The sequence below is a fragment of the Dromaius novaehollandiae genome, chromosome 5 (genome assembly GCF_036370855.1).
Source record: "Dromaius novaehollandiae isolate bDroNov1 chromosome 5, bDroNov1.hap1, whole genome shotgun sequence".
In the NCBI taxonomy this organism is placed as follows: Eukaryota; Metazoa; Chordata; class Aves; order Casuariiformes; family Dromaiidae; genus Dromaius; species Dromaius novaehollandiae.
The window spans coordinates 72,208,723-72,224,945 of NC_088102.1; the positions used below are offsets into that span (position 1 = coordinate 72,208,723).

At 60.9% G+C, this 16,223-nt stretch overlaps 1 protein-coding gene across 1 annotated transcript; it reads left to right on the forward strand.

Moving 5' to 3' along the window:
* The first annotated feature begins 3,561 nt into the window (after positions 1-3,561).
* LOC135328590 (antigen WC1.1-like) lies at positions 3,562-11,229 on the forward strand. Its single transcript, XM_064513471.1, has 14 exons — positions 3,562-3,628; positions 4,180-4,500; positions 4,671-4,985; positions 5,127-5,435; positions 5,676-5,990; positions 6,292-6,609; positions 6,688-7,020; positions 7,291-7,677; positions 7,954-8,091; positions 8,437-8,532; positions 8,793-8,876; positions 9,181-9,309; positions 9,498-9,618; positions 11,004-11,229. Exons 1-14 carry the CDS (start codon positions 3,562-3,564, stop codon positions 11,227-11,229), a joined length of 3,159 nt encoding a protein of 1,052 aa, XP_064369541.1.
* The last annotated feature ends 4,994 nt before the right edge of the window (positions 11,230-16,223 follow it).

The window sequence follows — 16,223 nt, forward strand, 5'->3', positions numbered from 1 at the left end:
AAGACTGAACACATTGGGAGTAAAGGAAGAAACGTAGCAGGAGTTGGCTGCGCTCAAGGGAAGAAGGGAATTTTGCTGCTGTCATACCGGTGGGGGAGGACGGTGGCATTATGGGTAGGCGTGCCTCAAAGGGAGGCCACGGCCTGTCTTCCTGCCTGCCACCAAGCGTTGGCCCCATCCGAGACAGCAAGGCACACACTTTATGTCCGTGATTGGAGGCATCACCCACAAGGGGTACAAAGGAGGGTTGGGAAGAAAGCTGAAGGCATGTCTCTCAATGCTAAATATCCCTCTCTGGCTTCCCAACTGCTGCACTTTCATCTCTATAATCAGCTCACAGCTTTGGTACCTCCCATGAATGTTCCGCCAGTTAAACACAGAAGGTCTACATGCTCAATGGTTACGCTGCATTAGTTTTCTATGCTGCTCTTTCCTCTCTATGTGGTCAGTGCATATGCTGCATGAGCTTTCTATGCCACTCTTGTCTCTCTGCAAGGCCTGCCGGCATTTGTACGCAGCCCATACCGGAATGCTGAGGTCTGACAAGCCCCTGCCGCTAGTCCACTTCCCGACGGCTTCTGTTGCTGTGACCTGCTACTCTTTCAACTAGGGAAGCAAGTAGCTATGCACTGAGCTTTGCAGCCAAGGTAGGATGTGTCCTGCGAGAGCCCTGACTCAGCTGCTGATCTGCACCTCATCCCTGGTGTCTGTACACAGTGGGAAAATCCCCACACTGGGGCACTGGAGCTGTCTGTTGCACTGCAGCTGCAAAAAATGTCCCCACGTGGCAGCTGAGCTTGCCTGGGCAGAGGAGGATTCCCACCAGCTGTGACGCAACTGTGGGCAGGTGCTGGCCACCCTCGTCCCTGCCTTGGAAGGGGGTTCCGGGATGTTGGATGGAGGGTGCATTCCAAGGTGGAGCGAGGTGCTGGGAACTCCCCTGCCCTTGGGTGGGTGCTGCTGCCACAGCTTAGAGGAGGCCTGAGAGACCTGCAAGGCATTGCTGGGCTGAACTGCTTTGCTGGTACAGCCAGCCACGAGCACAGGTCCCCTTGACAACCAAATCCACCTAGCTACCTACTGCAGATGCTGAAGCAGCCACCCTTCCAGGCATTGTGTGGGAGGGAAACAAGGGGACAGGGCTGGGGCCGTGCCTGATTCACTGGACCTGAAAAGGGCACAGACTGGAAGTGGCATCCTCCCATGTTCCCACTGCAGTCGGTGGGGAGAAACAGGCCATACAGGGGGGGAATGCAGGTGCAGGCTGGACTGAACCATCCCGGGCACTGTCTCCCTCTGCCCTCCCAGTTCTGCACCAGCACCTGCACTAGCAGGGAGCATGAATGATGAAGTGCATCTGCACAGGGCTGACAGCATGGCACGACTGAAGCTGCCCTCCACTCTGCCTTGTGTTCACGGAAGCACAGAAGCACGCAACGGCAGAGGTTGGAAGGGACCTCTGGAGATCATTGTGGTCAATGCCCCTGCCCATGAGGGTCATCTAAAGCCCATCGCCCAGGACCCTATCCAGACGCCTCTGCAATGTCTCCTAGGACGGAGACCCCACAATCTCCCCAGGAAACCTGTTCCCGGGCTCTGTCACACTCACAGGAAAGTTTTTCCCTCTGGGCAGACGGAACTTCCTGGGTTTCAGGTTGTGCCCGTTGCCTCTCGTCCTATCGCTAGGCACCACTGAAAAGCTCTTGACACCCTCCCTTCAGATATTTATGCCCACTGATAAAGATTCCCCCACAGCCTTCCCTTCTCCACCATGAACAGGCCCAGTTCTCTCAGCCTTTCCGCGTGTGACAGATGCTCCCATCTCTTAAGCATCATAGGAGCCAAATGGGCCTTGACATTCCGAGCCCCATCCTTGCCTGCTTGGACAACATCCCTCCATTTCTCCCACATTTCCTGAGGCTGGCTCCACACCAGCCCTTCCTCAACCTTTCGCACTTCTCCTTAACCATGGTGTCAAACAGGTGTCACACAGCATTGGTGTGCTGTTAGAGTAGCCCTACTGATGAGGAGCTCCTAAGAAATCAAGCTCCCTTTCAAGCTGACTGTGCTTCCTCTTCGTTTAGATTACAAACAAAAATACAAAGCGCACATGACAAGACAGTTCCTGCAGGCAGTTATGATTCTAATGCACTGCTGGACCCTCCTCTCCTGCCTGAGCCCTTTCCCTAAGCACAGCAGCCTGGGAGACCTTGTTGGCAAAGCTCCTCCTCCCTTCCTCCTCCTCTATGTGCCCTTTTTCACTGGAGTTCAGGCCAGCTTATCCAGGCCATCCTCCTGAGACATCAGCTCATCTCCTGAGCCTCACGACAGACCACTCTTGTGCTCGGCGGAGGCTCTCCTTCATTCCCTGCTGGCTGTGCTGCACTTAGGCAGATGCTGGGGAGGCAAAGCCCTACCAGTGACAACACCCATGCAGAGCGATATTCACCTGGGGGATGTCCCCACTCCTACCCAAAATGTCCCAAATGACCAGCAGGCTCAAGGGAACCAACACCGGTCTCCTATATCCCTCAGATTTGTCCAAGAGCCTCTCAGTTGCTCTGGATTTGCTCCAGGTCTCTGTGGCACTGGCACTGCAAAGAGATACTGATACACAGAAGCCTAGCGTTATCATACTCTGAAATGCAGCTGGCTGAGCTGAAACAGAAGCAGGTGGTGAGATGCTGGCTGTTCAGCAGGCCCAGCAGATGCCTGTGCTCTGACACAGAGCAGCACTCGGGCTGCTGCAGCTGCTTCCCCTTGGGGGCTGGTGTGCAGTGGGGGAACCAACTCCTTCCTTCCCCGTCACTGCATGGGGCAAGCGTGGCTGCCATGGGGACTGTGGGGCTGAGGGGCACAGGCCTGCAGGCAACTGGATAGCACCTCCATCCACCCACAGGCTGCTGTGAGGAGCCCAGTCCCTCCTGCCAATGTGCCATGGAGCCTGGGGCTGGGCTTGACTTGGTGTCGCCCTGGAGCTTTCTAGCCCAGAGCCAGCCCCAGTGCCTGCCCCATGTGGAGGGCTGCAGTGCGGAGGGACCTGGTGCCAGAGGTCAGCCCCACAGCAGCAAGGAGCCTGCAGCAGATGCTGCCCCCTGCAGAGGACGGTCCCTGTCAAGGAAGGGCTCTTGCCACGCTCCCTGGCACAGTGTGACACACCCAGACCCATGCGGGATCAGGCATAGGGAGGGTCCGCACACCCTGCACCCGCTGCAGCACCCAGGTGGGGAGTCCTGCTCAGATCATCATCAGGCTCCCCACGGGGACAGCCAGGCAGGCACCCACCCACTGGTGGGGTGCGCGTGATGCCAGAAGTGGAGCCGAGACACATATATGGGCATGCACGGGGATGGAGAAGGTTATTGGAGGCTGGGGCTCCGTCAGATGGGAGATAACCCTCCTGATAACGTCTCAAAAGGTGCCTAAAGCCGTTGATTGGCTCCCCTGGCAGCGGGGCCTGCGCTTCTGCCTATATATTGCCCTCCCCACAGCGGGGGCCTCTGGTGGCCTGGGAGGCAAGCAGGAGCTGGGGACTGCAGCATTGGGCAGGAGGTGTTTGGGATGGCCACCATCAGCCAGCTCCTTGCCAGTGCACTGGGACTGCTGCTGTGCGTGCAGCTCTGCAGGGGTGAGTGCCTGCGGGCTCCCCGGGGATGGAGCTGCCTGCCCTCATGCCGAGAGTGGGAGGCAGCCCTGGGGTTGGGGAGGCCACCGTGGGGCTGGGGTGGCCACCATGGGTCTGTGCGTGACCTGCTGGGAGGGCTTCCTAGGGACATCAGCGGAGACACCCCACCCAGGCAGCCCTCGGGGACTCGCAGTGCCTGCGCTGCGCTGGGGACAGGGCTTATGCCAGTGGGGCCAAACACTGAGCACATGTGGCAGGACATGTCCTCTGCTGTGTTCACCTTGCATCGGGTGCTGGACATTCAGGGTCTGGATATGGCCCTACCTTTCTTCACACCTGGTGTCCTGCAGTGCACCCAAGGCTTTTCCACCCACACAGCCATATGCCAGGGTCCAAAAGCCAGGCCCGCAGTGGGGAGTGGAGGCCATCAGGGCAGGGAACAGCTGTGGGACAGAGCTCCCTGGCCAGCCTGGCAGGGCATGCTACACCAGACAACACTGACACCATGCTGGGACTCCATGTCCTCCTTTGTGGTCCCACATGGGCACCCACAGGCACCGGGGAGCTGCGACTGGTTAACGGAGGCAGCCGCTGCGCCGGCCGGGTGGAGGTGAAGCACGAGGGCCAGTGGGGCACCGTGTGCAGCTATGACTTCCTCTGGGATGTCCGTGGGGCCTCCGTGGTCTGCAGGCAGCTGGGATGTGGCACCGTGGCAAGGACTTCCCCATACATGCCGTTCGGGGCAGGGGCTGGCCGGATTTGGCTGCAACCTTTTCTATGTCGTGGCACTGAGACAGCACTCCACCACTGTCCCCACTACGGCTGGGGCCAGCACTACTGTGGCCATGACACAGATGTTGGGGTGACGTGCTCAGGTGAGGGATCAGGATACTCTGCCAGGGAGCAGACCCTTGGCTGTGCGCAGTTGGGAGATGGCATGGCTATGCCCAGGGCCTCCCCACTGGGGCCTGCCCAGGCACAGATGGGGTACAAGAGTAGAGCTGGAGTGCAGCACCCTCATGCCCTGAGGGCACCTCTAATACAGATGCTGTGGAGCTCAGGCTGGTGAATGGAGGTGGTCCCTGTGCAGGCAGAGTGGAGGTGAAGCTGCGGGGCCAGTGGGGAACGGTGGCAGATGACGTATGGGACATGGAGGATGCCGAGGTGGTGTGTCAGCAGCTGGGCTGTGGCTCGGCCAAAAGCGCCCATGACTCGACCCACTTTGGGAGAGGGTCTGGACCTATTCAACTGGCTCTTGTGGACTGTCGCGGGGATGAGTCTGCACTCTGGGAATGCACTGTCCCGGGATGGGGGCCATACCCTGGCCGCCATGACTGGGATGTTGGTGTGGTCTGCCAAGGTAAGAGCCATGGGGTCCCTCCAGGCTGCCTCGCACTCAGGCCCCGCTATGCCAGCACCAGGATTATGGGGGCAGCCCCCCTGCAAGCCCCCAGCGTGTTCCACAGACCCCCAAGAGACCCCAGACTCTCTCCTCCGGCAGGGTTTGTGCGGCTGGTCGGCGGGGACGGCGCCTGCTCGGGCCGTGTGGAGGTCAGGCAGGGCCGAGCCTGGGCCACCCTCTGCAAGGCCCACGTGGACCTCAACACCGCCCACGTCATCTGCAAGGAGCTGGGTTGCGGAGCAGCTCTGGCCATCACTGGGGCGGCACGCTTTGGGGCAGGAGCTGGGCCCATCTGGGACGGGGGCTTTGAGTGTGCAGGCAACGAATCCCTCCTGTCTGCCTGCGCCCGCAGGCTGCCCCATGGCCAGGGCTGCACCCACACCAGTGACGCTGCCATCATCTGCTCCCATAAGAGAGCAGGGCACGGGACAGCGGCTGCAGCGGGAGGCAGGGGAGACGGGCAGCAGGGACAGGAGTGCCCAGGGCAGGGACGGGGCAGGGAGGCTGCGGGCTGGCTTGTGGCAGCCCCCAGGGGTGCGGGAAGGCAGCAGGGTGTGGGAGGCAGAGGGCTGCCATGCCTGCATGCCCCCACCATTGCAGAGCACGGGACATGAGGCCTTCATCTCCAGCGTCTTTTCTCCCTCCCAGCCTACACGGGCTTCAGGCTGGTGAACGGCAGCACAGAGTGCACAGGGCGGGTGGAGCTGGAGGCACGCGGCACCTGGGGCTCCCTCTGCGATGCCGGCTGGGACATGCCCGACGCCCAGGTGCTCTGCCACCACCTCGGCTGCGGCTTTGCTGCCTCTGTGCCCCGTGGAGGGTATTTTGGGACAGGGAGCAGCCCGCTGTGGCAGGACACGTTTCACTGCAGCGGGACCGAGTCCCACCTGGGAGAGTGCCCTGCCACGGTGCTGGGGACCCCCGCCTGCTCGCCGGACCACGCTGCCGCAGTCAATTGCTCAGGTGCGTGTGGGGCAGGTGGTGCCAGCCACAAGGGCTTCCTGGGGGGAGGGGACCCAGCACCCCAAAAAGGAAGGGTACCCCACTCCCCCTACTGCCACCAGGAGCTGTGGGGCACAGGGCCCATCTGGGGAAGCAGCGCCATGTCAGGGCAGGAGGAGGGCTGAGCCCAGGCATAGGGCAGCAGGCACATGGGCAGGAGGAGGGCAGTGGGGCCGTGCTGTCCCCCAGCATCCTGTGGGACTCCTTGGCACCCCACGGTCCCCAAAGAGCCTCAGGACATCTCCCCTCTGTGCGGGGACAGGTGGCACGGAACCCCTGCGGCTGGTGGATGGGGAGAGCCGCTGTGACGGACACCTGGAGGTGGCCCTGGGTGGGGCCTGGGGCCGAGTCCTGGCTCAGCAGTGGGATGCCAGCAGTGCAAGCGTGGTGTGCCGGCAGCTCCGGTGCGGCACGGTGCAGAAGGCCTATGCTGCCCCAGTGCTGGGGCCAGGCTCGAGCCCCCTGGGGCTGAGCGGGCTCCGGTGTGTGGGCACGGAGGCTCGCCTGGCCCAGTGCAACTCCACGCTGCCCAGCGCTGTGCCGCCGGACCATGCCGAGGAAGCGGCAGTTGTGTGCTCGGGTGAGTGTGCCGGGAAGGGCCCCGGGGCACTGTGGGGGCCCGAGCAGCTGCCCCATCCCGGGCTGTCTCTGGCTGCAGGGAGCCAGCGCATCCGGCTGGTGAGTGGCCCTGGGCGCTGTGCTGGGAGAGTGGAGGTCTACGTGCAGGGGACCTGGAGCCGCGTCTGCGAGGACACCTGGGACCTGTGGGATGCCGCTGTCGTCTGCCACCAGTTGGGCTGCGGCGAGGTCCTGGCAGTGCCCGGCTCGGCCCGCTACGGCCGGGGCTCGGGGCCAGTGTGGCTGGGTGCTGGCGCCTGCTCTGGCGCCGAGGCGACACTCTGGGACTGCCCAGCCCCGGCACCAGCCCCAGCCCTGGCCCCGGGGCAGCGTGGCTGTAAGGAGGGTGCTGGTGCGGCAGCCATCTGCTCAGGTCAGCACCGCGCTCCACCAGGGCCAGGGCCAGCGGGGCTGTGGGACCGGTTGTGGCATCAGCCCTCCCAACCGGCCTCCCTGCCCACCTCCCCACACCCTGGGCAGTCCGGGGAGTGAGACGGCACCTTCGCCCCACTGCCCTGCCGTGTCCACTCCTTAGGATGCTTCTCATGGTGACCCGGGGAGGTGGGCGGAGTGGCCGGGACAGCAGGGGTGTTGCCCAGCCCCGCCTGAGCTGTGCCTACGCCCCCATGCTACCCCCTTGCAGAGCTCACAGCCCTGCGGCTGGCAGGCGGCAGCAGCTGCACCGGGCGCCTGGAGGTCTTCTACAATGGGACGTGGGGCAGCGTGTGCGCCAATGGCACCAGCCCCGCCACAGCCGTCGTGGTGTGCCAGCAGCTGGGCTGCGGGGCCACGGGCCGACTGGCATCTGCCCCAGCAACCACACAGGGCTCAGGCCCCGCGTGGCTGGCCTGGGTGCAGTGCGAGCTGGGGACCGACTCCCTCTGGCACTGCCCCTCGGCACCCTGGCACCTGCAGCCCTGTGACTTCCCTGGGGACACCCACATCACATGTGACAGGGACCCTGGCGGCACCAGATTGACTCCCACGCCAGCCAGGGCAACTGGATGCCCAGACGGCACAGCTTGCACAGGTAGCTTTGCCAGCGCAGTGGCCCCAGGGACCCTCCAGCTCGGGCTGGCGCAGCCCAGTGGAGGGGGAGCAGCTCTGGCAAGGAGATCCCAGCTGCCCGGGCACTGTCACCCCTCGGCTTCATGCAGGGGTTGGCCCTTTGGCCCAGGGGTGCCCTCCTTGGCCTCCCTGTCCTGCCAGCCACTCCCCTGCATCCCCCCATGCATCCACAGTGATGCAGGATGGGACAGGGTCCCCAGCCTCCCTCCAGCTCTGCCGTGTTTTGGTGTCCTCACAGGTGCCCACAGGAGCCCCACAGCGGGTGCTGGGGCCATGCCAGTGCCCACCATCCTCTGCATCATCCTGGGGACCCTGCTCTGCCTGGCCCTGGGGGCTCTCGCCATGCAGGCATGGCGCACCATGGCTCAGCACAGAGGTGGGTCGCACCGGGGTTCTCCGGGGCTGAATCTACCAGGACGAGGCACCAGGGCAGAGCCAGTCAGGGCTGGGGGCCACTGATGGCTCCCGGGACTGCCTGGCCATGGGACGGCCCGGCTGCACAGGCTGGGGACAGGCGTGGCGGTGGAGGCCAGGAGGCCAGTGCTGAAAGAGGGCAGGACGCGGCGCAGCACAAGGGCCAGGCAGGGGCACCAGAGCCACTCGGCAGATGGGGCACAGCAGTGGAGCTGGGCCACAGGGATATCGGGGGCACAGCTGGTGACCCCCACCATCCCATGTGCTGTGCCCATGGCCTGGGGTTATGGCTGCCCTTGCTTTCCAGGCCCTGGCAGAGCTGGGGACACAATCTCTGAGGCCGTCTATGAGGAGCTCGACTACACCCTGACGCCGGAGTACCAGGAGGTGCCCAGTGGCTCAGGTGCGTACACCCTGACTCCCGTGCTCGGGCCAGCCCAGCCCGGCACCTCTCCCTGGGGAAGGAGGTCTCTGCGCTGAGGCCCCCACGCACCCGCTGCAGCAGCTGTGCTGGGAGCCTGGCCATGTGCTGGCCACGGGGAGCTGGAGTGCAGGGCTGTATCCTGGCCCCTCACAGTCCCCGCTGTGCGGTGAGGCTGTCCTGCCCAGGGTGCTGGCCAGGCCGTGGGACTGGGCAGCCTCTCCTAACGCCCCATCCTCCAGGCTCTCCATCAGAAGGCTCAGCAGCAAAGCTGCCGTATTACACCAGTGACAGCGTGGAGGTCAGCAGCCCCGCGACAGCAGCAGGTACGGGGCCGGAGTGCAGGGCCGTGCTGCAACGCGCCCAGAGGCGCAGCCGTCATGCCACAGCCAGTGCCAGCAGGGGCCTCACATGGTGCCTGTGCAGCATGGCCACGTGGCCCTTGGTTATTTTCTGGGCCAACACTCGTGGCTGGGGATGAGCCTCTGGGCTGCTGGCTCCATCCGAGAGCTGGCAGCCCCATGCAGCAGGCCCGGCCCCCATGTCGGCACCCGCAGCTCTGTGGTCAGTGGGGGCTGGCACAACGCGACCCCTGCCCTGGCCTTCATTTCACTGCCCTGTCTGTTGCAGACACCCCTGCCCTGCCCAGGCATGGCCCCCCGGATGGGTATGACGATGCCGCGGCCGTGCTGCACCCGGGAGAGGCCGCTTCTCCAGGGTTGAGTGACGGAGGTGTCTCCGAGGTCACGGTGCTGGAAGGTAAGAGGCACCACAGCCCATACAGCAGCACTGCCATTCCCAGCGCTGTGCCATCCCGCCGGGAGAGGTGGCTCCCCGTGCTCTATTGCGGCGGTGGGTGGTGCCTGGGCATGGCGGGGACCACTGGCCTGGACCTGGCAGCCGGGGGATGAAATGCCCCCTAGAGGCACCGGCCATGCTGTCCGCAGCGGGGAGCCGGCCCTCGCTGAGCCACCCGGAGCTGCCAGGAGCCACGACAGATGCACCAGCTTCAGCGCCCCAAGACATGGGCTACGACGATGTTGGTGTCAGTGGCCCCAGGACATCACTGTGAGCATGGCGGGGCCGTGCTGTGGCAGTCCCTGAGGACACACACGGTGCCATGGGGCTCTGCCCCCATGAGCCACAGGCCAACCACAGCAGGCATCGTCTGTCTCACTAACGGCCCACTCGGGCTGGCCAGGGACTATGGGCACCATGGAGATGTGCCTCCATCATCCCTCCTGCGCAGCCCTCCAGGTGCTGCCTGAGTTTGTGCTTCCACTGTGCATTTCTCTCTCTTCTATTAAAAAAAATTAAAAAATGTTTGGAGCCTCGGCCCCAAGGTGAGGCCTTTGGGCACACTGCTGTATCCTCAGGGGTGGCTGGGGCGGACAAGGAGCATGTCCTGCTCAGAGTGAGCTCTGTTGCACATAGCCAGTAACTCTCCTGCCGGCCTCACACGGCTCCAGTTAATCGCTGTTGCTGCTGCAGGTCTTTCGCCCGCACTGTCCTACACTGGGATGTTACCATGCACGGCACCCTGACTACTGTGGCCCTCACCCGCCCCAGAGCAGCTCTGCACCAGGTCGACATTTGCCATCGCTGGTGGTGCACACTGCCCATGGCAGGGACTGCAGTGGAGCAAGCGTTGCTCTATAGAAAGGGCCAAGCATGGGCAGCGCCGCCTGATGCAGCAGTGGTGGAGCAGCTGGCAGGCTTCCTCTCCTCGCTGGAGGTTTCCCTTGCTGTAAGGCAGGCCTGCAGCCCAAACACAAGGGCAGGACAATAGTGTGACAATTGGAGATGTCTTGGAGGGAGGCTATGGTCTGCCTTCCTGCCTGCCACCTAGTAAAAGCCCCCATCTGGGAGAGCAGGGCAGATGCTTTGTCTCCTTGATTGGAGGCATCACTGGGCACCAGTGAAAAGAGTCTGGCCCCATCCTCTTCACAAATTCCCTTCACATAGTTATACCCATCAATAGAGACCCCCCGACCTCAGGCTTCTCTCCTCCACCATGAACAGGCCCAGCTCTCTCAGCTTTTCCTTGTATGATACATATTCCCATTCCTTCAGCATCATAGGAGCCCTTTGCTGCACTTGCTCCAGGAGCTCCGTGTCTCTCTTGTCTTGAGGAGTCCAGAACTGCACACAGCACTCCAGACGTGGCCTCCCCAGGGCTCAGTAGAGGCAAAGGATCACCTCCCTCCACCTGCTGACAACACTCTGCCTAATGCAGCCCAGCATACCCTTGGCCTTCTTGGCCACAAGGGCACGGTGCTGGCTCACGGTCAGCTTGTTGTCCACCAGGCCTCCCAGGTCCTTCTCTGCATGGCTGCTTTCCAGCAGGTCAGCCACCACCCTCTACTGCTGCAGCGGGTATTCCTCCCCAGGGGCAGGCCTCTGCACTTCACCTGATTCAGCTTCATGAGGTTCCCCTCTGCCCATCTCCCCAGACCGTCGAGCTACCTCAGAAGGGCAGCACAGCCCTCTGGGGTATCTGCCACTCCTCTCAGGATCACCCTTGGATCATCAGCACACTTGCTGCAGGTGCACTCTGTCCCCTCATCCACGTCACTGAGGAAGAAGATGAACAGTACTGCACCCAGCATGGACCCCTGGCAGACACCGCCAGCTACAGGCCTCCAACGAGACTTTGTGCTGCTCATCACAATCCTCTGAGCTCTGCCAGACAGCCAGTTTTCAAGCCACCTCACTGTCTGCCCATCTAACCCACACTTCCTCAGCTTGCCTGTGAGGATGTGATGGGAGACAGTGTCCAAAGCCTTGCTCAAGTCAAGGGAGACAACTTGCCCTGCTCTCCCCTCATCTACCCAGCCAGGCGTCCCATCCTAGAAGGCTCTCACGTTGGTTAAGCATGATTTCCCCCTTTGGGAATCCACACTTGCTACTCTGGATCTGGAAAAGTCAGCCTCTCTTGAGGCTTTCTCCCTGCTCTCCAGGGCCTGGGATATGCGGAGGGCCCGTCTTTGCAGGAAAGACTTTAGCAAAGCAGCATTTAGGATCTCTGCCTTTCCAACATGCTTTGTCACCAGGGCACTTTGCCCAGTCAGCAGTGAGCCCACAACTTCCCTTCTCCTCCTTTGGTTATTGATGGATTTAAAGAAGCCCTGCTTGCTTCACATCCCTCAACACATTAAACTCCAAAGGGGCCGGGGTCTCGGCCTGGACCTTTTGAGCCCCATCCTTCCTACTCGGACAACATCCCTCTATTCCTCCCATGTTTCCTGAGGCTGGCTCCACACAAGCCCTGCCTCAGCTCTTGGCAGTTCTCCTTAACCATGGTGTCAAACAGATGTCCCCTGGCATTGTAGTACTCTAAGAGTAGTTCAGGAAACCACAAGTGTAAGCCACACACATGCAGCCACAGGCAACAAGCAAGCCAACGCTGCTGTTACTATGGCACGGCTGTTTCAACCTCATGAAGAAGGACAAGCGCCACACACCACTGTGTTGCTGGGAGCTGCAGGGATGGGAAAGACAATGACAAGGAGGAAGATCACCATGGAGTGGGCAGGAGCAGTCCTTTATACACAGTTTGACTATGTTTTCTACCTCAACTGGAAAGAAATCAGCCCCACTACAGCAGGGAGTGCAGCACACTTGATTTCCAAGCTCTGTCATTGCCCCTACTTGGACTCTTCCATCTGGGCTGGACCAGGAGTGCCTCTGCATGGAGCCAGCACTTGCACTCTCTCCCCTGGCCTTCACAGTCTGGGTGGTTTTTTCCAGGCACAGCCCACATGGACTCACGAGCCACCTGGGCCCTGCATGGCCAATGCCTTTTGCTCAGACAGCAAGCAGGCCCTGCAGCGTCCTAGTGGGATGCAAGTACGGAGTTGCAGTCTCTGGACTTGTGCACCCCCGAGCTAAAGAGAAACCTGAAACGAGAGCTCAAGGCCCCTGTGACCTTCTGCCCAACAAGAGCCGGCACAGAGCCTGGCTTGGGTCAGAATGGTTTGGGCTGGCCCTGTGGGACTCCTGCCACGTGCTTAACCCTGGCTCCCGTTCCCTGATTCAGAGCTGGAAAGCACTGAAACACAGATATGGTTCACCTGAGCAGACACTGAGACAGGACAACCACAGTGTCCCTCTCTCGCCTGCACAGCCCTGGGTGCACCATGGCTGCTTGGAGGCCAGTGTGGCAAACCCCATGAGCTGTGAGACTTTGGATACCTTCTGCCTCTTTTCCCCAGAAGCACCAGGGCAGTGAAAGCCATGGGCAGGGAGTGGGCATGGCAGCAGGGCTGTGGCCGTGCAGGCCCCCTGAGGTCGGATGCTGTGGGGCCGGGACAGTGTATCGCCATCGAGGTGGACCATGCCGTGTGGTCTCCGGCGGCAGTTCTTCTCTTTTTCTTGTTCGATTGAAAGACTGAACACATTGGGAGTAAAGGAAGAAACGTAGCAGGAGTTGGCTGCGCTCAAGGGAAGAAGGGAATTTTGCTGCTGTCATACCGGTGGGGGAGGACGGTGGCATTATGGGTAGGCGTGCCTCAAAGGGAGGCCACGGCCTGTCTTCCTGCCTGCCACCAAGCGTTGGCCCCATCCGAGACAGCAAGGCACACACTTTATGTCCGTGATTGGAGGCATCACCCACAAGGGGTACAAAGGAGGGTTGGGAAGAAAGCTGAAGGCATGTCTCTCAATGCTAAATATCCCTCTCTGGCTTCCCAACTGCTGCACTTTCATCTCTATAATCAGCTCACAGCTTTGGTACCTCCCATGAATGTTCCGCCAGTTAAACACAGAAGGTCTACATGCTCAATGGTTACGCTGCATTAGTTTTCTATGCTGCTCTTTCCTCTCTATGTGGTCAGTGCATATGCTGCATGAGCTTTCTATGCCACTCTTGTCTCTCTGCAAGGCCTGCCGGCATTTGTACGCAGCCCATACCGGAATGCTGAGGTCTGACAAGCCCCTGCCGCTAGTCCACTTCCCGACGGCTTCTGTTGCTGTGACCTGCTACTCTTTCAACTAGGGAAGCAAGTAGCTATGCACTGAGCTTTGCAGCCAAGGTAGGATGTGTCCTGCGAGAGCCCTGACTCAGCTGCTGATCTGCACCTCATCCCTGGTGTCTGTACACAGTGGGAAAATCCCCACACTGGGGCACTGGAGCTGTCTGTTGCACTGCAGCTGCAAAAAATGTCCCCACGTGGCAGCTGAGCTTGCCTGGGCAGAGGAGGATTCCCACCAGCTGTGACGCAACTGTGGGCAGGTGCTGGCCACCCTCGTCCCTGCCTTGGAAGGGGGTTCCGGGATGTTGGATGGAGGGTGCATTCCAAGGTGGAGCGAGGTGCTGGGAACTCCCCTGCCCTTGGGTGGGTGCTGCTGCCACAGCTTAGAGGAGGCCTGAGAGACCTGCAAGGCATTGCTGGGCTGAACTGCTTTGCTGGTACAGCCAGCCACGAGCATAGGTCCCCTTGACAACCAAATCCACCTAGCTACCTACTGCAGATGCTGAAGCAGCCACCCTTCCAGGCGTTGTGTGGGAGGGAAACAAGGGGACAGGGCTGGGGCCGTGCCTGATTCACTGGACCTGAAAAGGGTACAGACTGGAAGTGGCATCCTCCCATGTTCCCACTGCAGTCGGTGGGGAGAAACAGGCCGTACGGGGAGGGGGGGAATGCAGGTGCAGGCTGGACTGAACCATCCCGGGCGCTGTCTCCCTCTGCCCTCCCAGTTCTGCACCAGCACCTGCACTAGCAGGGAGCAGGGCCTGGCAGCTCGGCAGTGGCAGTGCCACCTCAGGCCAATGCCGCACAGGGTAAAGAAGCTCTTTGTGTCAGGAAGGCCTTGAAGTGGCCAGAGCTTTCCAGATCCTTTTGCCTTGGGGTGACGTTTCAGTGCATCTGCACAGGGCCGATAGCGTGGCACAACTGACTCTGCCCTCCACCCTGCCTTGTGTTCACGGAAGCACAGAAGCACACAACGGCAGAGGTTGGAAGGGACCTCTGGAGATCATCGCGGCCAATGCCCCTGTCCATGAGGGTCATCTAAAGCCCATCGCCCAGGACCCTATCCAGACGCCTCTGCAATGCCTCCAAGGACGGAGACTCCACGACCTCCCCAGGAAACCTGTTCCCGGGCTCTGTCACACTCACAGGAAAGAAGCTTATCCTGCTGGGCAGACGGAACTTCCTGGGTTTCAGTTTGTGCCCATTGCCTCTCATCCTATTGCTGGGCACCACTGAAAAGCTCTTGTCACCCTCCCTTCAGATATTTATGCCCACTGATAAAGGTCTCCCCACAGGCTTCCCTTCTCCACCAAGAACAGGCCCAGTTCTCTCAGCCTTTCCGCGTGTGACAGATGCTCCCATCTCTTAAGCATCGTAGGAGCCAAATGGGCTTTGACATTCCGAGCCCCATCCTTGCCTGCTTGGACAACATCCCTCCATTTCTCCCACATTTCCTGAGGCTGGCTCCACACCAGCCCTTCCTCAGCTTTTGGCAGTTCTCCTTAACCATGGTGTCAAACAGATGTCACACAGCATTGGAGTGCTGTTAGAGTAGTCCTATTGATGAGGAGCTCCTAAGAAATCTGGCTCTGTTTCGAAATGACTTTGTTGCTTCTTCGTTTAGAGTGGAAACAGACATGCAGAGCACACATGATAAGAGAGTTCCTGCAGGCAGTCATGATTCTAATGCACTGCTGGACCCTCCTCTCCTGCCTGAGCCCTTTCCCTAAGCACAGCAGCCTGGGAGACCTTGTTGGCAAAGCTCCTGCTCCCTTCCTCTTTCCCTAAGCACAGCAGCCTGGGAGACCTTGTTGGCAAAGCTCCTGCTCCCTTCCTCCTCCTCTATGTGCCCTTTTCACTGGAGTTCGGGTCAGCTTATCCAGGCCACCCTCCTGAGACATCAGCTCATCTCCTGAGCCTCACGACAGACCACTCTTGTGCTCGGCGGAGGCTCTCCTTCATTCCCTGCTTGCTGCTCTGCACTCAGGCAGATGCTGGGGAGGTTAAATGTGATGATCACAAAGGCAAAGCCCTGCCAGGGATACCACCCATGCAGAGCAATGTTGACGTGGGGGAGGTCTCCACTCCTGGCCAGACTGTGCCCTTGACCAGCAGGCTCAAGGGAACCAACACCGGTCTCCCATGACCCTCAGATTTGTCCCCAGAGCCCCTCGGATGCTCTGGATTTGCTCCAGGTCTCTGTGGCACTGGCACTGCAAAGAGATACTGATACACAGAAGCCTAGCGTTATCGTACTCTGAAATGCAGCTGGCTGAGCAGAAACAGAAGCAGGTGGTGAGATGCTGGCTGTTCAGCAGCCCTGGCAGATGCGTGTGCTCTGACACACAGCAGCACTCAGGCTGCCGCTGCTGCTTCCCCGTGGGGGCTGGTGTGCAGTGGGGGAACCACCTCCTTCCTGCCTTAGGGCTGTGTCGAGTGAGTGTGGCTGTGTGGGGGCTCACAGGCTGAAGGGCACAGACCTACAGGCAACTGGGCAGCGCCTCCATCCACCCACAGGCTGCTGCGAGGGGCCCAGGAGGGGCCCAGTCCCTCCTGCCAATGTGCCATGGAGCCTGGGGCTGGGCTTGACTTGGTGCTGCCCTGGAGCTTTCTAGCCCAGAGCCAGCCCCAGTGCCTGCCCCATGTGGAGGGCTGCAGTGCGGAGGGACCTGGTGCCAGAGGTCAGCCCCACAGCAGCAA